The 26562-nt window shown below is 46.9% G+C and overlaps 1 protein-coding gene across 1 annotated transcript in view; it reads right to left on the reverse strand.

Moving 5' to 3' along the window:
• Positions 1-26562, reverse strand: part of LOC142312619 (alpha-2-macroglobulin-like) — a 179396-nt gene that overhangs the window by 88583 nt on the left and 64251 nt on the right. The window contains exon 18 of the mRNA XM_075351614.1: positions 16897-17056. Coding sequence (XP_075207729.1) covers positions 16897-17056 — 160 coding nt within the window. The remainder of the gene's footprint in view (positions 1-16896; positions 17057-26562) is intronic.

Below are 26562 nucleotides of genomic sequence, written 5' to 3' on the forward strand. Positions count from 1 at the left end.
CTATTGCTGTGGTCTCTGGGGCCCTGCTTTGGCCGGGCGCCCTGCATCACACGCGCCATGGAGATCCTGGTCTGCGTCTCCTGGGTTACTGTTGTAGGCCGGCTGCAATGTTCTGCGGCCTGAGTCTGTCTGGAGGTGGCGCTGCTGCTTGGGGAGATGCTGTGCTCTTGTGCTGTGCGGCGCCACTCTGGCTCTGCTGGGGCCGCTGCTTCCTGCACAATGCGCACATGCAGCGCATACCACCCGCGGTCCCCCATCAGCCGGGTATACTCCACTTCATCACCCAGCTTGGCGTCGCGGCCTGGGTGGCCTCTGGGCAGGTGTTCCTCAATGTCTCTCCGTGCTACAAACACGTCCTTGCCCAGGCCAGGCTCCCGGATGAAGCCCCAGCCACCTTTCTGCCGGAAATCGACTACAGTGCCCCGTTTTACTGGGCACTCAGCTCCCTTCAGGGCCTTCCTGACCTCTTCCTTGGAGGCCAGATTGGCGACTTCCCGGGCCCTCCTTTTCTCTTCCCGGAGTTCCCGCTCCTGCTGGTACTCGACCACCAGCCTTTGGCACGTCAGCTCATTGGCCAGGGGTGTTTCCTTGGGGCGCAGCGGCCGCTGCAGTCCCCTGGTCTCTATGGGCGCCGCGTCCCAGTTCACTCCCGGGGATGCCATTCCCAGGAGGTTCACAGGGGGACTCGGCAGGGGGCCCACTAGCGGTTCGGGGGTCATCCCACCCCAAGCTCCGTCCGCGGGGGTCTCAGGCGGGCCTCCGGTGCTCCATCGGGCTTCCGCGGGTCCGGCGGGGGAGGCCAGAGGGTCGGTGAAGTGACTGGTCAGGGGCGCGTGGCGGGGCCATGGGTCCGGACGGATCGGGGTTTCAGTTTGCTCACCCTTTTGCTGCTCCGCGGCGTCCATCCACCGGCCCAGGCCTTCCGGTATCAGCGGTGCCCCTCTCCACCGGTCCGCTTCCACTCCCACGCTGCTCAGCCTCCGGGTCAGGGCTCGCACTTCCTCTCTCAGCAGGTCCAGCTCGGGGTCCTCTCCTCCGGCTCCTGGGGCACCTCGCTGCAGCTCCTCCGCCATGCTTCCGGCCTGGGAGATGCTGCCTGGAACACTGCTCGAGTGCTCGACCACGCCACTCGGCTGATCCCTTTTCCTTCTTGGAGGCGGGGCCGGAGGCTGTACTAGCAACTGGCGCCAGACTGGCGCCCAGCCCATCACGGCCGGTACCGCTCCGCTTAGTATCAGGTACATTTTCTTTTTCTTTATCGGTTGATCGGTCGTTAAGCTGTTTCTGCCAGCCGGCCAGCTTATTTGGTCACCACTTCTTTTTCTTTCGCTTTCTATGGCGGACACCGCTTCGCGCGCTTTTCTTGGACAAGGGGGCGGGGCTTCTCTTCGCGCCCTTTCTTCTTGCACGCCCCCCTTCTTCCCGCTTTCAGCAGCGCTAATGGCGGCGGTTTCTCGACAAAGTACACAGTTCTTCAGGCGCACAGTACCCGGTTAGACCGGGCACGAAATCCTGTTCGTGACGCCAAAAGTTGACTCGCCCACCCCAGGGCTATGGGACACCCGGTGCCGGGCCGGACTAGTCCGGTGGTAGTCAGTGGTGGCTGGGCCCGGCTCCGTGGCCCTGGTGGGTGTCAGTTGAATGTGTGGCTTGGTTGTTAAAGGGTGTTCGTGACGCCACCTGTGGTATGCGGCTATTAAGCCGCCGCTGCTGTGTGAGGCCTCCGGGATGATGTTATAGCAGCAATGGTAGTACTGCTCCCCACAGGTGGAGCAATGCCCGGGGCACAGTTGGTGCTTGTAAGTGTCTATGTAGGTGGAATAACAGAGACGAGTCCAAGGTGCAGTTCCAGTTCTTTTACTCACTGTTTCTGTCACACTTGCAAGGACCCTCAGACTGCTGGGACCACTGTCAGGGACCTCCGCCTTCTGGGTGATTCCGAGCGTGAAATCCGGTTCCCTCTCTTTAGTGTCCCTTTTTCTGCTGACTTCACTAGCCTTGCCTTAGGTAGATGGACTTGGCTTGGCCTCCATTACAGCCTCCAGGCTGGGGGGTCACCTGTCGGCTGATTTCCCCTTTTCTGAAGATCTGCTCTGGGTTCTGGCCCTGGGAGCTTGCAATTCCCTGGGCCTCGGTTTTTACTGTCTGGAGACTGTCTTTTCACTCCTTCAGTGTCTAGGGACCGTCCCCCTGTCGCAGCTAGTCGCTCCACCGATGTCACTGTGGAACGGGCCACCGCAGCCTGCAGCTACCCGTAGCGCCTCTGGGCCCTCGGCAGCGGTACCCAACAAGGACTGCTCGTGGCACCTTACAGGACTACCCGTGGCCCTGCGACTCCTTCTTCTCTTCTCGTCCTACATGCTCACTCCTCACTCTCCCACTCCCTGAGCGAACTGACTAAACTTCACCTTCCTGTCTCTGTCTGCTCTCTGGTGGCTCCTCCCACCTCCCCAGTTGCTAAGCTACCACCCTATGGGAGCAGGGATGGGTCTTACAGCCCCTCTCAGCATGCAGCATGGGAGGGTTGCCTGCCACTTTCCCTGGTCCTGTGTGTCCCTAGCAATGGGTGTAGTGTGAATTTACCAGGAAACCGGAGTTCACCCTCTTCCTCTCCCAGAATGGGGCATCACACCGCAGATGGGGTGCAATGACCTGTGGCGACGGAAGCCTCAGGGGCGCCACACATGCGATATCGTGTGACCGCTGCTGCAGCGAACATTATCTCTACGGCAGCATCACACGCACTTACCTGGTCGGCGACGTCGCTGTGACTACCGAACAATCCCTCCCTCAAGGGGGAGGTGCGTTTGGTGTCACAGCGACGTCACCACAACGTCACTAAGCGGCCGGCCAATCAAAGCGGAGGGGCGGAGATGAGCGGGACGAACATCCCCCCACCTCCTTCCTTCCTCATTGCGGGCGGGACGCAGGTAAGGTGAGGTTCCTCGCTCCTGCGGTGTCACACACAGCGATGTGTGCTGCCGCAGGAACGAGGAACAACATCTATAAACAACCATTAACAATTTTGGTTTTAGGACGACCTCTCCATGGTGAACGATTTTCACCACTTTGGAGGACGTTTAAGGTCGCTGGTAAGTATTACACGCTGCAATACTGTTAATGACGCCGGATGTGCGTCACTAACGATGTGAGCCCGACGATAAAACATTAACGATATCGTAGCATGTAAAGCCCCCGTTAATCAGTGGCGGTTCAGCAATTTCTCTGAAGGATCTTTTATGCCTTCATTCATGAGATCACTGTTGTTCCCATTGGTCAGACTTCTGCCAGGCATGACATAACGGCATATCCAAGCCCATAAAGTCACAATTTAATATAATTCCTGCTCAAATCCACTAATGATGTTGTTTAAAAGTTTTCCTTGGTTTCATATAAATGAAACCTTAAGGGGTACTTTGCACACTACGACATCGCAGGTGCGATGTTGGTGGGGTCATGTTGAAAGTGACGCACTTCCTGCGTCGCTCTCGACATCGTAGTGTGTAAAGCCTAGATGATACGATTAACGAGCGCAAAAGCGTTGTAATCGTATCATCGGTGCAGCGTCGGCGAAAACTATAATTACGCCAATGCGACGGTCCGATGTTGTTCCTCGCTCCTGCGGCAGCACACATCACTGTGTGTGAAGTCGCAGGAGCGAGGAACATCTCCTACCGGCGTCACCGCGGCTCCCGTTGGATATGCAGAAGGAAGGAGGTGGGCGAGATGTTTACATCCCGCTCATCTCCGCCCCTCCGCTCCTATTGGCCGCCTGCCGTGTGACGTCGCTATGATGCCACACGGCCCGCCCCCTTAATAAGGAGGCGGGTCGCCGGCCAGAGCGACGTCGCAGGGCAAGGTGAGTGCATGTGAAGCTGGCGTAGCGATAATTTTCGCTACGCCAGCTATCACCACATATCAATGCTGCGACAGGGGCGGGGACTATCGCACTCGGCATCGCAGCATCGGCTTGCGATGTCGTAGTGTGTAAAGTACCCCTAAGTTGATATGATAAAACATTATAGAGCGTTCTAATATACCTTGGTCCCTGTTACATCAGTCACAAATAACACACTGACAGGTGAAATGAATGACTGATTAATATTGAATGGTAGGATATATTAGGCAGCAAGTCAACAGTCAAGTCTTTGATATTTTGGTGTTGGAAGCAGGAAAACTAGGGATGCAAAAGGATTTGGGTATTAAGGGTCAACATTAGAGATGAGTAAATTAGTTCAAGGCAAATTGAATTGAATCTCCTAATCCCATTTTTGTTATGCTTCCGTTTGCCTACATCTGGTCCTCCATATTGATCTATCCAACCTCTTCATTCTTTTGGCACAGCATGCGCAACATCCTTTCCGGCTCGTCTAACATCTTTATTCTTCAAGACTTTGGATGTCACAATGCACATCATGAATTTGCCATGTTCTTTGCTGAAGGCGCAGAGTAAATATGATAGAAGAGCCGTAGAAGATGCCGCACATGGTGTTGAAGGAACGGGGGACTGCTGCGTCATGAGAGCTATCAGGTATTTTTTTCAGTTTGCCTTTATTACGCTTTGTAGTCTTTGTATAGTTGTTATGATATACCAAAAAGTGATCCAAGGAAGGACAACTGATGATCAGAGTCATGTGCTTTCAAAGACCATTGATTAGAAATGAAGACTAGCCTACTGTCACACTGTACAAAGGGCTGGTAAGACGTAGTACAGCGTATTCCCCACTAGGTGGCAGCAGAGTAGTGCAGGAGAGTCAAAGTAACACTGTAACAGAAAGACAGCTGAAGTATAGCAGAGTAACTTCAGCAGGTAGTTAACAGGCAAACCACCAGGGGGCATTAGAGTAGTCAAACAGCCAGGGTCTAGCCAGGAGAGTCAAATCACAGCAAAGGGAGAATCAAAATAAAGCCAGAAAACATTACCAAGTCAGAAGTCGGCAGATCAGGTATGCAGAGGGAAATACAAACAACAGACAGGAGCGGGAAGTCAGGGACTGGGATAGACGGACGAACGGAGGAGGGTACAGGTCAGGGCACAAAACAAGGAGTCAGATCAAACAGGAAATCTCACCAGAGCAAGTCACAGGCTGCAGAGCAAAACTATAACTAGCACAGGATTGCAGGTTCAGAGACCAGATATAGTGTCTCCTCAAACCAGAACAAGGCTGATGGGAGTTAACCCCTGACATGACCAGACCGGGTCTGAGAAACTCTGGAGTGGAGAATACCAGTCCTGGATCATGATACCTATCTGGATTAACCTGACAGTAGAGTTGTTGTAGTATAATTGGCTGACAAGATTGCAATTTTTCATCTGTCTACAGAATAGAGAGGGTAAATCTGCAGGAATACCTTTAAGAAAATAGATCCACCAAAGATATCCATATCCATAAAGGCACATGGTTGAATATAAAGTTCCATCTGAACAAATCCTAAAATGTCTGGATCAGTATTCTTTGTGACGTGCCCACGGGGTCTTGGGAGTTACTCATCACCGGGCCCGTGTAGGTTTGGGGATGTCACAGCGGCCTGGCCTGGTTCCGTGACCCCAGCGGTGTCAATAATAATAATAATAATAATAATTAATAATTTTATTCATTTATATAGCGCTGTTAATTCCACAGTGCTTTACATACATTGGTAACACTGTCCCCATTGGGGCTCACAATCTAGAGTCCCTATCAGTATGTCTTTGGAGTGTGGGAGGAAACCGGAGAACCCGGAGGAAACCCACGCAAACACGGGGAGAACATACAAACTCCTTGCAGATAGTGTCCTTGGTGGGATTTGAACCCAGGACCCCAGCGCTGCAAGGCTGTAGTGCTAACCACTGAGCCACCGTGAGCGGGGATGGGGATGTGGATAGTAGTTGTTTGTGATGCCACCTGTGGTGTGCAGCTAAAATAGGAGCCGCAGCTGCAAGAGGTTTCAATACAAAAAGAAAAGGATGGAGGGCACTCACTGTATATAAGCAGTAGAAAACTTGTATTTATTTGTTACATGGAGTAGGCATAAAAAAGGGGTGGAGGGGAGAGGGACTGACCACACACGGATGACAGCTGTTTCGCACCATCCAAGGGACTTGTCAAAGCGCCAATTGCCAGTGCGAAACAGCTGTCGTTCGCGTATGGTCAGTCCATCTCCCCTCCGCCCCTTTTTTATGCCTACTCCATGTAACAAATAAATACAAGTTTTCTACTGCTTATTTGCGGTGAGTGCCCTCCGTCCTTTTCTTTTTGTATTGTACTGCTTCTTAGCCTTGCTGTGCGGTGCACCCCGTTTGGCAGTTCCATGCTAGTGGGAAAAATCCCCCTGCCTATCATGACAGGTGTTTTTCTGCTTTGATTACTGGCTGGAGATTGTGCCCGGTTTCTTCCTTCTTGTTCCTCCGATAGCTGCAAGAGGTTTCCTCTGAGGGCAGATGTTAGTGCAGCTAGGTTGGTACAGCTCTCCACAGGCAGAGCTCAGGCCCACAGGGAGGTTGGGAGTTGTAGTCTCCTGCTGCTGTGCAGCTAAGGCGCGGGAAGGATTGGATGACACAGGGGTTGCAGTTAAAGTACTTTACGCACTGAGATGTCACCGCTTTTGGACTACTGGACTCCGCTCTCATGGGCTCGAGCTGATCCCGGATAGTTCGAAGGTCAGGGCCAGTACTTCTTTCCGTGAGTCCTTCCTACCTGCACTGTGTTGTGTGAGTCCCAGTTGCTTGAAGCTACACTGAGACCCGAGTCCTTGGACTGGCTCCGTTCTTGTACCATATGGCAGGCAGTGCAAGTCCCTTACTGGTGCCACTCTGTTGTCACAACTCCTGGGTCTATATGCTGCTGTGCCCCAGACATTTTGTGTGGGCCAGAAGACTTGAAATCCTTTGCCCGGTGGATTCTGCTGGTGGGACGTGCAGTGCCCACCAGCCTAGGGCTTCGCACCCTGTTCTGTGCGCCCAATCCTGAGGGGGCTGTGGTGCAGCTTTCCCCTCAGCAACCGTGTTCTCCCACATCTCACTTGTTCCCTGTCTGTCACTGTTCTGAGTGTCAGTGTCTCTCTTTCTCCCTCCTTATAAAGAATGGTCTGGCTCACAATTATGGTGCTCAGGAGAAAAATAATCCGTATATAGAAAAAACTCCGGCACACTATGTGTTATCAGTTATTATTTATTTATTTCCATATTCGGATATTCAGATATAGAAAAACGTAACGTTTCGGCTATTGCCTTCTTCACAACTGAAATATATGACAGAAAGTAAAATACAACAAGAAAAGAAAAAGTCAATACCAATATTCATTCATATTCATATCGTAGAAAATATAACAACAATTTTTTATCCTTTATTACCTATATGGTATTTGAAGTAATATCTAAGAAGAACGTTGGACGTATATCATTTGTATCTGAAAAGATAATAACAATGCCCACATTTTAGGAATCACAGAAATCATAAGAATACCCTAATATATACTTGAAAGTAAATGTCATATCTATTGTTGAGGTTATAAAGCATATCATAACTGTCAATCAACACTTTCACCAACATATCGGAAAATAAAGAAACATTTTTTACCTTCCTTTTGAAAAAAACAATGTATGATTGTAATGCCCACAAAGGGAAATGGTATTGGATCGCTATAAGACTGAAAAACAGAGTGAAAAGAACACTATCAGTATATCAGATAAAGGGAATCAAAAAAAGCGCATAAACAATGTTTGTGATCCATTAGGAGAAAGTGCCGGTCAGCAAAGGGTTAACAAAGGAGAAGGACATGGCATACCTGTTTAGCCGAGGATCAGCGGTGGAGTGAAATAAAGTGACCACGCTGGGGTTTAAATGTGCTGAAGGGGCGGGCATAATTAGACAATTTCCTGTGTTTGTGGAACGCATAGAGACGAATGACACGCAAGCCGCGCGTGCGCTGTGTACCCGGAAGTGCGCGCATGCGCAGAAGTGAAAATCGAGTATAAGTGAATTACGGCGCCCAGATTGTCATTATGAAACAAGGGATATTAAGTGCGCATCTGAAAAAGAAAAAAGGGGAGATAGATAGGGCTTTTAAGACCAAAATGAAATGTGTATGAACAACATTAATGAAATAATCTGCATACTATCAAGGATAAATTAATTTCATCAGTATGGGTGTCAATACATATTAACGACTTCATGTATATGTGGTATATCCACATGTTTATGCACACACATATATACACACATACACGTATATATATGCGCATACATGTGTGCATACACCCATATATTTCTAATGTAACGTATGACAACACATATCATATATGATAATATAAGACAGCCATGACATAACTGTATATGTATACATATGTGTGTAAGACATTATGTCAGTACGCACACATGTATACCCATAATTCACATCATCACACAATGAATATATATATATACATATATATACTCCCACATATTTTTAAGCTGTACAAAATTCTCCAATATTAATAAAGACCATAAGCTTAATAGTAAGATAGAACGGACCCCATATCAATAATTCTCGTACTCTCTATTAAGTCCAAAAGGGGAAAGGGTATTGAGGGTGTGGATCCAATAGGATTCCCTTTCTTTTAGTTTCTTAATCCTATCACCCCCACGTCTCAAAGGAGTTATATGTTCCAAAACTTGAAATCTCATCTGGGGAATTGTATGTCCGCACTGGATGAAATGGTGCGGAATGGGCAACATAACCAACTTGCATCGTATAGTGGACTTATGTTTCCCTATGCGGTCTCGGACATGCTGGGTAGTCTCCCCAACATATCCGAGACCGCACGGACATTTGATCAGATACACCACATATGATGTGTCACAGGTGAAAAAGTCCTTAAGATAAAAGACCTTTCCAGTGCGAGGATGGGTACATTGATTTCCTTTAATGATATTGGAACAGTGAGGACTGTGTAAACAGGGGTAATTTCCTTGTTTGGGTGTAGATAAGAAAGTTTGTCTCGATTTAACAATATTTGACCCTATATCCGCCCTTACCAATATATCTCTGAGATTAGGAGAACGTTTATAGCTAAAAAGAGGTAAAGATGAAAATTCGGTTATTTGTGGATAGGAATTATGTAGTATCTGCCAGTGTCGAAGAATGATACCTTTTATAATAGGATGAAAAGGATGAAATGTGTTGACAAAAGTGATAAATGGTCCTACCCTTTTAGATCTAGTAATAGAGCTATAACTAGAATGGTAAGCAGAATCTACTATAGATGGAGGATAACCACGTTGTAAGAATTTATTGGACATTTCCTTATGTCTTTTTAAACGTTGATCCTGAGAAGAAACAATCCTTGTCACTCTTTTATGTTGAGATATTGGTAATGCATTTTTCAAATGTCGTGGGTGGCTGCTAGTATAATGTAAAAGACTATTACGATCTGTCGGTTTCACATAGATATCTGATATAATGTTGCCACTTGGATTTATATTTACACATGTATCAAGAAAATTAATACTAGATGGATCCACATGTTGAGTAAAGGATAAGCCATCAACTCTAGTATTAAGATGACAAAAAAATTCATCAAAAAGTGAATGGGGACCTGAGAAGACGATAAAAATATCGTCAATGTATCTTTTGTACATTAAAATGTGATCAGAAAATATAGGATGATTGTATACAAATTGGGATTCGAAATGCGTCATATAAATATTTGCATAAGGTGGTGCAACATTTGAACCCATAGCCGTTCCTTTAGTCTGAAAATAAAATTGATCTTGAAATAAGAAACATTTTTTGTGTAAAACAATCTCCAACAGGTCAAGACAAAATTGTTTTTGTAGTGAGGAATAATCACTGTAGCATTCCAAAAACCACGACACGGCCTGTATACCAAGATCATGTTGTATACTAGTATACAAGGAGTTAACGTCAAGAGTGACAAGGAGTGTATCAGAAGGAAGTGGACCCAAGGATTGTAATTGATGTAAGAAATCATCTGTATCTCTTAGATATGAAGGAGTCTTAGATACTAACGGAGTAAAAATACGATCAAGTGTGATAGCCAAGGGTGACAATAATGAATCAATTGAAGCCACTATTGGGCGCCCAGGCGGTTGCCATAAATTTTTATGCACCTTGGGCAAGGTGTAAAACACCGGTGTAACTGGATTTACCTTATTTAAATAACTAGCCAATTTCGTGTCAATGACTCCATGAGTAGAATAATAATGAATTTTGTCCAAAATTATTCTTTTAATGTCACCAGAGGGATTTTATCGTCTTCTCAGGTCCCCATTCACTTTTTGATGAATTTTTTTGTCATCTTAATACTAGAGTTAATGGCTTATCCTTTACTCAACATGTGGATCCATCTAGTATTAATTTTCTTGATACATGTATAAATATAAATCCAAGTGGCAACATTATATCAGATATCTATGTGAAACCGACAGATCGTAATAGTCTTTTACATTATACTAGCAGCCACCCACGACATTTGAAAAATGCATTACCAATATCTCAACATAAAAGAGTGACAAGGATTGTTTCTTCTCAGGATCAACGTTTAAAAAGACATAAGGAAATGTCCAATAAATTCTTACAACGTGGTTATCCTCCATCTATAGTAGATTCTGCTTACCATTCTAGTTATAGCTCTATTACTAGATCTAAAAGGGTAGGACCATTTATCACTTTTGTCAACACATTTCATCCTTTTCATCCTATTATAAAAGGTATCATTCTTCGACACTGGCAGATACTACATAATTCCTATCCACAAATAACCGAATTTTCATCTTTACCTCTTTTTAGCTATAAACGTTCTCCTAATCTCAGAGATATATTGGTAAGGGCGGATATAGGGTCAAATATTGTTAAATCGAGACAAACTTTCTTATCTACACCCAAACAAGGAAATTACCCCTGTTTACACTGTCCTCACTGTTCCAATATCATTAAAGGAAATCAATGTACCCATCCTCGCACTGGAAAGGTCTTTTATCTTAAGGACTTTTTCACCTGTGACACATCATATGTGGTGTATCTGATCAAATGTCCGTGCGGTCTCGGATATGTTGGGGAGACTACCCAGCATGTCCGAGACCGCATAGGGAAACATAAGTCCACTATACGATGCAAGTTGGTTATGTTGCCCATTCCGCACCATTTCATCCAGTGCGGACATACAATTTCCCAGATGAGATTTCAAGTTTTGGAACATATTCCTCCTTTGAGACGTGGGGGTGATAGGATTAAGAAACTAAAAGAAAGGGAATCCTATTGGATCCACACCCTCAATACCCTTTCCCCTTTTGGACTTAATAGAGAGTACGAGAATTATTGATATGGGGTCCGTTCTATCTTACTATTAAGCTTATGGTCTTTATTAATATTGGAGAATTTTGTACAGCTTAAAAATATGTGGGAGTATATATATGTGGGAGTATATATACATGCTAGAAATAGGAGGAAACCCCTATGGCTAAATAGAGCTGTAAGGGAAGCAATAAAAGAAAAACAGAAAGCCTTAAAAGAATTAAAGAGGGTAGGTAGTGATGAGGCATTATATAATTATAGAAAATTAAATAAAATATGTAAAAAGCAAATTAAGTTAGCTAAGTTTGAGACAGAGAGACTCATTGCGAGAGAAAGTAAAAATAATCCTAAAATATTCTTTAACTACATAAACAGTAAAAAACTGAAAAGCGATAGTGTTGGCCCCCTTAAAAATAGTCTTGGTGAAATGGTGGAAGGGGATGAGGGTAAAGCCAACCTGCTGAATGACTTTTTTTCTACGGTTTTTATACAAGAAAATGCCATGGCAGATGACATGACCAGTGATACTATAAATTCACACTTGAATATTACCTGCTTAACCCAGCAGGAAGTACGCCGCCGCCTCGAAATCACTAAGGTTGACAAATCTCCGGGCCCGGATGGCATACACCCCAGAGTACTACAGGAATTGAGTTCTGTGATAGATAGACCATTATTTTTAATCTTCTCAGATTCCTTAATAACAGGGTCGGTACCGCAGGACTGGCGCATAGCAAATGTGGTGCCAATATTCAAAAAGGGGACAAAAACTGAGCCGGGAAATTATAGGCCGGTAAGTTTAACCTCTACGGTTGGTAAAATCCTTGAGGGTTTCTTGAGAGATGCTATATTGGAGTATCTCAAGAAAAATAACCTTATGACAGAGTATCAACATGGGTTTATGAGGGATCGATCCTGTCAAACTAATTTGATCAGCTTCTATGAAGAGGTAAGTTCAAGTCTGGACCAGGGAAATGCAGTGGATGTTGTGTATATGGACTTTTCAAAAGCTTTTGATACGGTGCCACACAAAAGGTTGGTACATAAAATGAGAATAATGGGGATAGGGGAAAATATGTGTAACTGGGTTAAAAACTGGCTAAGTGATAGGAAACAAAGGGTGGTTATTAATGGTACGTACTCGGACTGGGTCTCAGTTCATAGTGGGGTACCACAGGGGTCAGTATTGGGCCCACTTCTTTTCAACATATTTATAAATGACCTTGTTGGGGGCATGCGGAGTAGAATTTCAATATTTGCAGATGATACTAAACTCTGCAGGGTAATCAATACAGAGGAGGATAATTTTATATTACAGGGAGATTTATGTAAATTGGAGGATTGGGCTGAGAAGTGGCAATTGAAGTTTAATGTAGATAAATGTAAGGTCATGCACTTGGGTAGAGGAAATAACATTTATGATTATGTACTTAATCGTAGAACACTGGGTAAAACAGACACAGAAAAAGACTTGGGTGTATTGGTGGATGGTAAACTTCACTTTAGTGGACAGTGTCAGGCAGCTTCTGCCAGGGCTAATAAAATAATGGGATGTATTAAAAGAGGTATAAGTGTTCATGAAAAAAATATAGTTCTACCTCTGTACAAGTCACTAGTGCGACCACACTTAGAATACTGTGTACAATTCTGGTCACCGATATATAAGAAGGACATAGCTGAACTGGAGAGGGTGCAGAGAAGAGCCACCAAGATTATTAGAGGAATGGGTGGGCTGCAATACCAAGACAGGTTATTAAACTTGGGGTTATTTAGTTTGGAAAAACGAAGGCTTAGGGGGGATCTAATCACAATGTATAAATATATGAGGAGACAGTACAGAGACCTTTCCAAAGATCTTTTTACACCAAGGCCTGCGACTGGAACACGGGGGCATCCACTACGTCTTGAGGAAAGAAGGTTTAATCATAATCACAGACGAGGATTCTTTACTGTACGAGCAGTGAGACTATGGAACTCTCTGCCACATGATGTTGTAATGAGTGATTCACTACTAACATTTAAGCAGAGCCTGGACGCCTTTCTTGAAAAATGTAATATTACCAGTTATGTATATTAGATTTTATGACAGGGTATTGATCCAGGGAACTAGTCTGATTGCCGGATGTAGAGTCAGGAAGGAAATTTTTTCCCCATTGGAACTTGTTTGCCACATTGGGGGTTTTTTTGCCTTCCTCTGGATCAACATGTTAGGCTACAGGTTGAACTAGATGGACTTAGAGTCTCCCTTCAACCTTAAAAACTATGATACTATGATACTATGATACTATGATATGTATATATATATATTCATTGTGTGATGATGTGAATTATGGGTATACATGTGTGCGTACTGACATAATGTCTTACACACATATGTATACATATACAGTTATGTCATGGCTGTCTTATATTATCATATATGATATGTGTTGTCATACGTTACATTAGAAATATATGGGTGTATGCACACATGTATGCGCATATATATACGTGTATGTGTGTATATATGTGTGTGCATAAACATGTGGATATACCACATATACATGAAGTCGTTAATATGTATTGACACCCATACTGATGAAATTAATTTATCCTTGATAGTATGCAGATTATTTCATTAATGTTGTTCATACACATTTCATTTTGGTCTTAAAAGCCCTATCTATCTCCCCTTTTTTCTTTTTCAGATGCGCACTTAATATCCCTTGTTTCATAATGACAATCTGGGCGCCGTAATTCACTTATACTCGATTTTCACTTCTGCGCATGCGCGCACTTCCGGGTACACAGCGCACGCGCGGCTTGCGTGTCATTCGTCTCTATGCGTTCCACAAACACAGGAAATTGTCTAATTATGCCCGCCCCTTCAGCACATTTAAACCCCAGCGCGGTCACTTTATTTCACTCCACCGCTGATCCTCGGCTAAACAGGTATGCCATGTCCTTCTCCTTTGTTAACCCTTTGCTGACCGGCACTTTCTCCTAATGGATCACAAACATTGTTTATGCGCTTTTTTTGATTCCCTTTATCTGATATACTGATAGTGTTCTTTTCACTCTGTTTTTCAGTCTTATAGCGATCCAATACCATTTCCCTTTGTGGGCATTACAATTATACATTGTTTTTTTCAAAAGGAAGGTAAAAAATGTTTCTTTATTTTCCGATATGTTGGTGAAAGTGTTGATTGACAGTTATGATATGCTTTATAACCTCAACAATGGATATGACATTTACTTTCAAGTATATATTAGGGTATTCTTATGATTTCTGTGATTCCTAAAATGTGGGCATTGTTATCTTTTCAGATACAAATGATATACGTCCAACGTTCTTCTTAGATATTACTTCAAATACCATATAGGTAATAAAGGATAAAAAATTGTTGTTATATTTTCTACGATATGAATATGAATGAATATTGGTATTGACTTTTTCTTTTCTTGTTGTATTTTACTTTCTGTCATATATTTCAGTTGTGAAGAAGGCAATAGCCGAAACGTTACATTTTTCTATCTCTTTCTCCCTCATCTGGTCCTGGGACATAATCCTCCAGCCTTCCATCCCCAGAACCTCTCTCCTGAAGCTCTGCTTCAGTCTTCCTCCTCCGTCTGTCTGAAACTAGCTGACGCACACTTCCTTCTCCCTGTTCTGCTGCTGGCTCCACCCACTTACTAGCTGGCTGTGTGTGTGTACAATAAACTGTGACCTCCTCTTTACCTGGGATGAATACTACACCTCCGCTGAGGTGCAGTACCCTGTGGTGACTAAAGCCTCAGGGGCGCCACATTTTTACAGGCCAAAGTGGAGATGTTTTGCATTTGCCCTGTCCCAGGTTTTGTAAAAACCAAGCACAGTAAATCAGAACAAACTTTTTTCTACTGTCACGATGGGAGTGCACAGATGGTGATTAAGGCTGATTTTGCAGCCACAAAACCTGGGAACTTTGCAATTATAGATTCCTATGGAAGCTGTATGGGTGTCCTTAATTTTTCACACATTGCGTCTGCATTTTGGCCAAGTTTTTGGCAAGTAAATAATGACACTGTCACACATGGACTAGCCAAAAGTCTGGCATGAAGCCAAACACACTTAACAAGGGTTACACCATGACAAACAAGGGGTACACCAGGGATGCTTTAATAACGTTGGCGCCTGGGTCTAGTGAGAGGGAAGATGGACACCTCCTCCACTTATCTGCCGCTGTACCCTACACTCCTATCCAGTCCCTATACAGGTTACTTACTTGTCACCAAGCAGGAACCTGAAGCCCTGAGAGACCCTACAATAGTCCCTGGCTAAGGAATGGGCAGGTAAGGGATGCTAGCCTCACTGCTGCACTGAAACAACACACCAGGGAAGGAAGAAAGACAGGGGGAAAACACTACAAATGCTGCAGTCAGAGTGTTTTAGCAGCTCCTTCCACCTCCTATCCAAGCATCCAAATGGCAAAGAGAATAAACCAGCACCCTGTGCTGGTAGCAGAGGGTATGTAAAGGGACTGAGATCATTATGAGACTTCTTGCTGGCAGAGAATACTGACATTAACTTTCTCTTCCCCAAAGAAAAGGAAATACAATTTAAATAGCAGAGTCTCACAAGGGCAAGTGAGACTCAGACCCAGAACCTGTCACTAAACTCTTATAGCAGAGAGATGACCATACAGATAATTTGTCATGTGTTGCTGTTGATTTGAGGTTGTGTTACCCTAATTTTAATACTTTATAAGGACCAGTTTTTTCTATTATGTCCTGTTATTTAAAACCATTGAATGCAAAGAGGGTGTACTTAGTTTTTCTCATAACTGTATTTTAATTGACATTTTAACATTCAATTGAAGTGAATGGATCAAAGCTACTAAACCATATACAACCTGTAAAATTGGTATTTTTCTTGGACAACCCTTTGTTTATCCTGTAAAATCCCTTATGCGGGCGTCTCACGAGACGATATATCGTGCGATCGCACGAGCGAATGCACCCGCCCCCGTCGTTTGTGCGTCACGGGCAATTCGTTGCCCGTGGAGCACAAAGTCGTTTACCCCCGTCACACATACTTACCTGCTGAGCGACGTCACTGTGGGCGGCGAACATCCTCTTCCTGAAGGGGGAGGGACGTTCGGCGTCACAGTGACGTCACACAGCGGCCGCCCAATAGAAGCGGAGGGGTGGAGATGAGAGGGACTTAAACAACCCGCCCACCTCCTTCCTTCCGCATTGCCGGCGGACACAGGTAAGCTGTGTTCATCATTCACGGGGTGTCACACGGAGCGGCGTGTGCTGCCTCGGGAACGATGAACAACTGACGCGGAGAAGGAGAAACGATTTTATGAAAGTGAGCGATGTGTCAACGAGCAACGATAAGGTGAGTATTATTGCTCGTTCAACATCGCTCGTAGCTGTCACACGCTACGATATATCAAACGATGCCAGATGTGCATCACTTACGACGTGACCCCACCAACATATTGCACAATATATCGTCTCGTGAGACGCCCGCATTAGACTAAAAGAACTGAGAAAGAAGGTATAAAGCAATAGGTGTCTGAATAGTTTTCTTTATGAGTGACAGTCTAGTATGTTACTAAAAGTACATTTATATATAGACTTTAGTCTACAACTTACCCAAGAGCAACAAGTTCCCAAATCCAGGTCTCGGGGAAATATGCTCTTACTTTTTCAGGTTCTTTTGGCTCTGGTGATAGATCATTTTCTACAGTTATGACTTTAGATAGCGGTGTAGCTAGAGGTGTTGACTTGAATCTACGTCCATTGCGGGTTTTCCCTTAGAAATAAAAACACACAAAAGTTTTAAAAAATTAAAATACTGGACAGGCCATCAATATGAGATTAATTGGGTTACGACCCCTGAGAACTCCACTGATCAGCTGCCAACATCTCCAGCAGCGGGGCACGGCATTTTATCTCCCAATGATGTGAAAACTGCCTACCTGAAAACATCTCTAAGGCCTCTTTCACACGTCCGTGAAAAACCACGCACGTTTTTCACGTACGTGTCAAAGGTGCGTTTTGCCCTCCGTGAGCTGTGTTTATGGGCTACGTGTGTTCTCCATGTGTTATCCGTGATAACACACGGAGAACGGAAACTTTCTGCTCACCTGTCCCTGGCGTCGCTGTCCGTGGTGCTGATCTTCGGTCTCCAGTACTGCCGACTCCCCACTGCTGCTGCTTCCGGCCGCAGTGAAGTGAATATTCAATGAGCATAATGAGCGGCGAGTGACAGCCGCGGCAGAGACAGGAGGGCTGAAGATGAATAAAGGGTTTTTTTCCTTTTCTCAAACACGTGTGTTTTCTCCGATGCGTGTCACACGGAACACCTCCGTGTGGTCCGTTTGCATTCCAGGTGACACCTGTGATGCCGGATAAAAACGGACATGTTGCCATGAGAAACACATGGACACACGTATGTACGGAACGGACACATGTTCCTGTGCGAAAATACATACGTGTGCCCAACCTCATTGGAAAACATAGGTCTACGTGTGTACGTGTCTCCGGTACGTGAGGAAACGGACCAAACACGTACCGGAGGCACGTACGTGTGAAAGAGGCCTTATAGTGGTTGGAACTAATTGATGAACACATCAGCCCAGCACAGTGCCATTGTGGGGAACTGTACTTTATGTATTGTTGACCTAGATTCTACACTTCAGTGGAAGGGGCAGGACTTGGCCATAAGTGGGCTGCTGTGTTCCACACTGTACATCACTTAGTTTTGGCCACTGTTGGAAAGTTTTGCAGGTGTTCATGACCCCAATAGAATGACAACATGTTATTCCTGGGCAACTTTTAATCCTAATTTAAACTCTATATGTTTAGCCTTCTCAATCCCAGGCTCCTCTTTTGCTCCTGGAGTCCCTGCACAGGGTCCCAGAGCCATCCAATAACTGAACATCTTCAGTAGTGATGAGCGAGTACTAAAAAGCTCGGGTGCTCGAGGCTCGGGCCGAGCATCCCAAGATACTCGTGTACTCGGCCCGAGCACCGAGCCCAATGTTATCCTATGGGAGACCCGAGTATTTTTGTGAAATGACCCCCCGGAAGCATGTAGAAACCCTAAAAATGTCACAAAAGTCTCAGAAGAGTGCTCAAATGACATGGCAACAGCATGGGGAAGACCCCTTGAAGCATTTATCACTCAAAAGTCACAGCTGTGAACAATTTTGTCCGAGTTTTACGCCTTTTTTACGGACTCACCAGAAAACCTTCCAAAATGACACCAAAATGAATTTTCATGGCGGAAATGTTAAGGGCACATACCCAATAGTGAGATAGAGCTGGTGTATGTTACTTTTTGAGATTAATACATGAAAGATTTTACGTGAAAACCTTGTGTGGCACTCCGATGTCCAAAACGCACGTTTTGTGTTTTTTACTAACGATGTCGGTCATTTTTTTTTTCATTCTATCTCCCGTCGGTCGGTCTCGCTCTGTCGGTCTCTCTATGTCTTGTCTGTCCCCCTCTCACAGTTTGTCGGTCAGTTCCCCCCCCCCTCTCTCTTACTTACCGTTCCCCGATCACCGGCGCGGCGCTGCACGGCTGTTCATTGTTCACTAAACTCCGACGGCTTTTCCTCTTTTGAAAAAGCCGGCCGCTCATTAATCAATCTCGTATTCTCTGCTTTCCTGCTTTTCGGCGCCTATGATTGGTTGCAGTGAGACACGCCCCCACGCTGAGTGACAGGTGTCTCACTGCACCCAATCACAGCAGCCGGTGGGCGGGTCTATACTGTGCAGTAAAATAAATAAATAAATAATTAAAAAAAACGGCGTGCGGTCCCCCCCAATTTTAATACCAGCCAGATAAAGCCATACAGCTGAAGGCTGGTATTCTCAGGATGGGGAGCCCCACGTTATGGGGAGCCCCCCACCCTAACAATATCAGTCAGCAGCTGCCCAGAATTGCCGCATACATTATATGCGACAGTTCTGGGGCTGTACCCGGCTCTTCCCGATTTACCCTAGTGCGTTGGCAAATCGGGGTAATAAGGAGTTAATGGCAGCCCATAGCTGCCACTAAATCCTAGATTAATCATGTCAGGCGTCTCCCCGAGATTCCTTCCATGATTAATCTGTAAATTACAGTTAAAAAACACACACACCCGAAAAATCCTTTATTAGAAATAAAAAACACTAACAAAGTCCCTCATTACCAATTTATTAACCCCGACAAACCCTCCATGTCCGGCGTACTCCACAGTCCTCCAGCGTCGCGTCCAGCTCTGCTGCATGGAAGTGACAGGAGCTGCAGAAGACACCGCCGCTCCGGTCACCTCCACGCAGCTAATGAGATGAGTATAGCGATCAGCTGAGCTGTCACTGAGGTTACCTGGATCCAGCGGTGGATGCAGCGGTGGCCGCGGGTAACCTCAGTGACAGCTCAGCTGATCGCGCTACTCACCGCCGCTCCGGTCAGCTCCATGCACCAACTGAGGTGAGTATAGCGATCAGCTGCTGTCACTGAGGTTAATCGCGGCCACCGCTGGATCCAGCGGTGGCTGGGAGTTACCTGACTGACAGCAGCTGATCGCGCTATTCCCTTCATTAGCTGCGTGGAGGTGACCGGAGCGGCGGTGTCTTCTGTAGCTCCTGTCACTTCCATGCAGCAGAGCTGGACGCGACGCTGGAGTCCGTGGAGTACGCCGGACATGGAGGGTTTGTCGGGGTTAATAAATTGGTAATGAGGGACTTTGTTAGTGTTTTTTATTTCTAATAAAGGATTTTTCGGGTGTGTGTGTTTTAACTGTAATTTACAGATTAATCATGGAAGGAATCTCGGGGAGACGCCTGACATGATTAATCTAGGATTTAGTGGCAGCTATGGGCTGCCAATAACTCCTTATTACCCCGATTTGCCAACGCACTAGGGTAAATCGGGAAGAGCCGGGTACAGCCCCAGAACTGTCGCATATAATGTATGCGGCAATTCTGGGCAGCTGCTGACTGATATTGTTAGGGTGGGGGGCTCCCCATAACGTGGAGCTCCCCATCCTGAGAATACCAGCCTTCAGCTGTATGGCTTTATCTGGCTGGTATTAAAATTGGGGGGGACCTCACGCCGGTTTTTTTAATTATTTATTTATTTATTTTACTGCACAGTATAGACCCGCCCACCGGCTGATTGGGTGCAGTGAGACACCTGTCACTCAGCGTGGGGGCGTGTCTCACTGCAACCAATCATAGGCGCCTGTGGGCGTGGAAAGCAGGGAATATGAGATGGCTGTGTACAGAGCACAGCGCGCCCGCCGGTATAAAGGCTCGGTCACGCTGTGCGGGCCGGCCAATCACTGCAATTCCACAACTAACAGGGCTGTGGCATTGCAGTGGTCTGCCAGCCAATCCCTGCATGAGGGCTGGCTCTCAAAAGAGCGCCAACATGCAGGGATGAAGACCACGAGTAAAGCACGAGTATTGCAAAATTACTCGGTACCCGCCGAGTAGCCCGAGTACAGTGATACTCGTGCGAGTACCGAGTAGTAACAAGCATACTCGCTCAACACTAATCTTCAGCATTAATTAACACAATGCCATGAAACTATGAGCCTGAGGATGCTGGATGCAATGGCAAGCAGAGCTTAAAAGGCATAGAGTCCATTTGAGGAGAGGCCTCATCAATAGTGTGGCCTGTAATACAAAGAAATAGTCTGTTGTCTTGAAGCAGCAGAATTGCTGGCTGGAATAGTGAGTGAGCCCTCTGAGCTGGTGCCAGGTCGAACAGGCAGGCCGTCAGCAACTACCTAAAGTTAGTTTTTAGGCTCATAGAAAAAAATAAAATGATCTTGGATAACCCCTTTAACTTCTTGAGCACTGGCCATAGACTATACATTTCCAGGTGGTCCCCGTTCTATTCTGCAATTACATTCTAAATACGGATGAGCAGACCGTACAGCATTGTAGAGATTGGAGTCTGACTGATTGAGTCTTTGGACAGGAGGCTTTTAAGCAGGTCACAATGTAAGACAGTTGTCTTTATTGCAGGTAACAAGTTGATTAGGAGTGTCTAAGGGTACCTTCACACTTTAGCGATGCAGCAGTGATCCGACCAGCGATCTGACCTGGTCAGGATCGCTGCTGCATCGCTACATGGTCGCTGGTGAGCTGTCAAACAGGCAGATCTCACCAGTGACCAGCCCCCAGCTAGCAGCGACGTGCAAGCGACGCTGCGCTTGCACGGAGCCGGCGTCTGGAAGCTGCGGACACTGGTAACTAAGGTAAACATCGGGTATGGTTACCCGATGTTTACATTAGTTACCAGCGCACACCGCTTAGCTGTGTGTGCAGAGAGCAGGGAGCCGCGCACACTGCTTAGCGCTGGCTCCTTGCTCTCCTAGCTACAGTACACATCGGGTTAATTAACCCGATGTGTACAGCAGCTACATGTGCAGAGAGCCGGAGCCGGCAGCGTGAGAGCGGCGGAGGCTGGTAACTAAGGTAAATATCGGGTAACCACCTTGGTTACCCGATGTTTATCTTGGTTACAGCTTACCGCAGCTGCCAGACGCCGGCTCCTGCTCCCTGCTAGCTTCCTTTGTCGCTCTCTCGCTGTCACACACAGCGATCTGTGTGTCACAGCGGGAGAGCGCCTTTGAAGAAAACGAACCAGGGCTGTGTGTAACGAGCAGCGATCTCACAGCAGGGGCCAGATCGCTGCTCAGTATCACACACAGCGAGATCGCTAATGAGGTCACTGCTGCGTCACAAAAAGCGTGACTCAGCAGCGATCTCGGCAGCGAGCTCGCTGTGTGTGAAGCACCCCTAAGTGTCTGTAGGAGCCAAAACTCTTAATAGTTGGTAGGGGATCAAATACTTATTTCTCTCTGCAAAATGCAAATAAATTTGTATAATTTATACAATGTGATAATACTATGTGGCCATAGACTGTTCAGCGGCGGCTCCAACTACGCAAGTGGCGTCATGATATAAACTCTTTCAACTCCCCTGTAAATAAACCCCTTTTAAAAGCTACCCCCAGGGTCACGGAACTGGGCAATGGCCATAGCACACCCATGACACAGCAACCCCATACATATACAGTTAGGTCCAGAAATATTTGGATAGTGACACAAGTTTTGTTATTTTAGCTGTTTACAAAAACATGTTCAGAAATACAATTATATATATAATATGGGCTGAAAGTGCACACTCCCAGCTGCAATATGAGAGTTTTCACATCCAAATCGGAGAAAGGGTTTAGGAATCATAGCTCTGTAATGCATAGCCTCCTCTTTTTAAAGGGACCAAAAGTAATTGGACAAGGGACTCTAAGGGCTGCAATTAACTCTGAAGGCGTCTCCCTCGTTAACCTGTAATCAATGAAGTAGTTAAAAGGTCTGGGGTTGATTACAGGTGTGTGGTTTTGCATTTGGAAGTTGTTGCTGTGACCAGACAACATGCGGTCTAAGGAACTCTCAATTGAGGTGAAGCAGAACATCCTGAGGCTGAAAAAAAAGAAAAAATCCATCAGAGAGATAGCAGACATGCTTGGAGTAGCAAAATCAACAGTCGGGTACATTCTGAGAAAAAAGGAATTGACTGGTGAGCTTGGGAACTCAAAAAGGCCTGGGCGTCCACGGATGACAACAGTGGTGGATGATCGCCGCATACTTTCTTTGGTGAAGAAGAACCCGTTCACAACATCAACTGAAGTCCAGAACACTCTCAGTGAAGTAGGTGTATTTGTCTCTAAGTCATTAGTAAAGAGAAGACTCCATGAAAGTAAATACAAAGGGTTCACATCTAGATGCAAACCATTCATCAATTCCAAAAATAGACAGGCCAGAGTTAAATTTGCTGAAAAACACCTCATGAAGCCAGCTCAGTTCTGGAACAGTATTCTATGAACAGATGAGACAAAGATCAACCTGTACCAGAATGATGGGAAGAAAAAAGTTTGGAGAAGAAAGGGAACGGCACATGATCCAAGGCACACCACAGCCTCTGTAAAACATGGTGGAGGCAACGTGATGGCATGGGCATGCATGGCTTTCAATGGCACTGGGTCACTTGTGTTTATTGATGACATAACAGCAGACAAGAGTAGCCGGATGAATTCTGACGTGTACCGGGATATACTTTCAGCCCAGATTCAGCCAAATGCCGCAAAGTTGATCGGACGGCGCTTCATAGTACAGATGGACAATGACCCCAAGCATACAGCCAAAGCTACCCAGGAGTTCATGAGTCCAAAAAAGTGGAACATTCTGCAATGGCCAAGTTAATCACCAGATCTTAACCCAATTGAGCATGCATTTCACTTGCTCAAATCCAGACTTAAGACGGAAAGACCCACAAACAAGCAAGACCTGAAGGCTGCGGCTGTAAAGGTCTGGCAAAGCATTAAGAAGGAGGAAACCCAGCGTTTGGTGATGTCCATGGGTTCCAGACTTAAGGCAGTGATTGCCTCCAAAGGATTCGCAACAAAATATTGAAAATAAAAATATTTTGTTTGGGTTTGGTTTATTTGTCCAATTACTTTTGACCTCCTAAAATGTGGAGTGTTTGTAAAGAAATGTGTACAATTCCTACAATTTCTATCAGATATTTTTGTTCAAACCTTCAAATTAAACGTTACAATCTGCACTTGAATTCTGTTGTAGAGGTTTCATTTCAAATCCAATGTGGTGGCATGCAGAGCCCAACTCGCGAAAATTGTGTCACTGTCCAAATATTTCTGGACCTAACTGTACGGCCCGGGACCGAGTACTTCATAGCCCTGGGGCGGCACAGCAGCTTTCAAACGCCGGAGGGGGGGGCCCTAGACGGGGGGGTAATGTTACAGTTCGGGATCTTTCTGAGTCCCGAACCGGTCCAGTACTATCATTGACTCCCACATTGGGATCGGTCGACTCTGCAGCGCCATCTGTCTGTCGCTCGAGGTGTCGGGCTGACAGGCATCAGGTGGCTAGAGTCTTCTACCGTTCTGAGCCTAAGCACTCATTTAGCACTACTGTGCATGCTTCTTCAGCCACTAAGTGTGGGATTACTGCTATTGAGCATGCAGGTGACGGCATCGCTGATGCGGCAGCCGCTGATTGGCTCGCTGTAACATCAGCGATGACGCGATGGCCGCTGATTGGTCACGGTGACATCAGCTGTGACGTGGCAGCCGCAGCTTGGCGGCAACCGGCGCCATTACCACATGCCATGTGTCACGCTCCCCGGGTCCTCGGTTCCGCTCCCCGGGTCCTCACCCCCGCTCCCCGGCTCACCTGCCACGCTCCCCGCTCTCCAGCCTCCGGTGCCCGTCCTTCCCAGGCCCCCTGGTCTCCGATCCCGGCGCCCGACGGCTTCCCAGGCCCTGGCCGACTCCCCTGCGTCCTCCTCTCAGCTTCCTTCCCTGGCTTCTGGCACCCGGGCGGCGCGCATGCGCATTAGGGCGCGCGCGCGGTCACTGACCCTTTCTTAAAGGGCCAGCGTCCATTAACAGGAAATGAGGCTAAACAGGTACAGGGTATAAAGGGGGTTATTGTCCAAGGGGGCGGGGCCTGATCTTCGTGTTTCCTAAGCTAGGAGTCAGGTCTCCTGGTGTCTCTGTGCATATACTCACCTATCTCTCTTGTAGAGCCGTGCCTGCCTCGCCATCCAGTCCTGCCGTATCCTGAACCCCGAACGCTGTCCATCTGCCATCCTGACAGTCCGCACCATCTCGGATCCCTGCGGTGACCCGTCATCTCGCTCCAAAGGTTCCGGACCCCGCCTGACATCATCTCGGCTTCCGAACCTGAGCTGCGTCACCCGGACTACCACCCGTGACTCCGTGGTCCCAGGGACTTCTCCGCTATACTCGTGTGCACGGACTGTTCTGCTGTTTATAGTGTTCCAGCTACCGGACTCTCTACTACCATCTAGGAGTTCGGCCCAGTGGATCCACCTCCTGGGTCTGCCCGTCCACCTGGCCGTGACAGTAAGATCAGGCCATGGATCCCGCTGCAGCACTAGCAGCCGTACAGGAGGAACTCCAACGCCAGCGTGAAGTCCAGACCCGCATGCTGCAATTCATGTCTTCTGTGGACGCCCGCCTGAACACGCTACAAACGGCAGTTACGACTTCAACATCCCGGGCTTCCACTAGTCAATCCACGGATCCAGCTCCTGTGGCGACTTCTTCAGATACCACCAGACTTCGGTTGGCTTCACCACCCCGGTACGCCGGAGACCCCAAGACCTGCAGGTGATTCTTAAACCAATGCTCCCTCCATTTCACGCAGCTGCCGCATTTGTTTGCCTCCGACCAAGCCAAGGTCGCCTTCATCATGTCCCATCTAGAGGGTGAGGCACTGGCGTGGATGAACCCCTTGTGGGAGAAGGGGGATCCTGTGACCACGAACATCCAGGACTTCCTGCAGGCATTCCGTGGTACTTTTGATGAGCCTGGACGCGCCTCCGCGTCTGCTTCGTCTCTTCTCCGCTTACGTCAGGGGACTCTGACGGTGGGTCAATACGCGATCCGGTTTCGCACCCTGGCCTCAGAACTCGGGTGGAACAACGAGGCTCTAACCGCCGCCTTCTGGAAGGGACTCTCAGGGCGAATTAAAGACGAGCTGGCGGGTCGTGACGTACCGACCACCCTGGATGCCCTGATTGCCCTAGCGACTCGAGTGGACATTCGCTTTCAGGAGCGATCCAAGGAAGTGTCCCGTGAGAGACGTCCAGTACGGCATTCCTCTCCTCCGCAGAAACCCTCCGTACTTCAGTCATCGACAGCTGGGGCTCGCGTCCACGAGCCCATGCAGATCGACCGAGTGCGTCAGTCTGAACAACGTCGAGCAGAGCGGCTCGCCAAGGGTCTCTGCTTTTACTGCGGTGAGGACACACATCTGCTACGCTCCTGTCCAGAGAGGCCGGGAAACTCCAAAGCCTAGGGTTGGTAGGAGAGGCCACCCTAGGTGCTGGGACTCTCTCTGACCCGGTTACATGGACAGTGCAAGTGACAACGGGAGAGACGCGGTTCACGGCTGATGCCTACCTCGATTCCGGGGCAGCAGGCAATTTCATCCAGCAGGCCACGGTGGACAAGTACCGGGTGCCTGTTATTCCACTCGACAAGCCCCTAGTGATTGCCTCGGTGGATGGGAGACCCCTCTCTGACACCATCTCCTGGATCACCAGGCCGGTCGAACTGCGTATCGGTGCCCTTCACACCGAGAACATCGCTTTCTACGTTCTCCCACACATGTCCCACCAGATCCTGCTGGGACTGCCATGGTTGCGGACACACGAACCATCAGTTAGCTGGGGCACTGGCGAAATCACCCGATGTGGCTCTTCGTG

Source organism: Anomaloglossus baeobatrachus, chromosome 5 (genome assembly GCF_048569485.1).
Source record: "Anomaloglossus baeobatrachus isolate aAnoBae1 chromosome 5, aAnoBae1.hap1, whole genome shotgun sequence".
Taxonomy (NCBI): Eukaryota; Metazoa; Chordata; class Amphibia; order Anura; family Aromobatidae; genus Anomaloglossus; species Anomaloglossus baeobatrachus.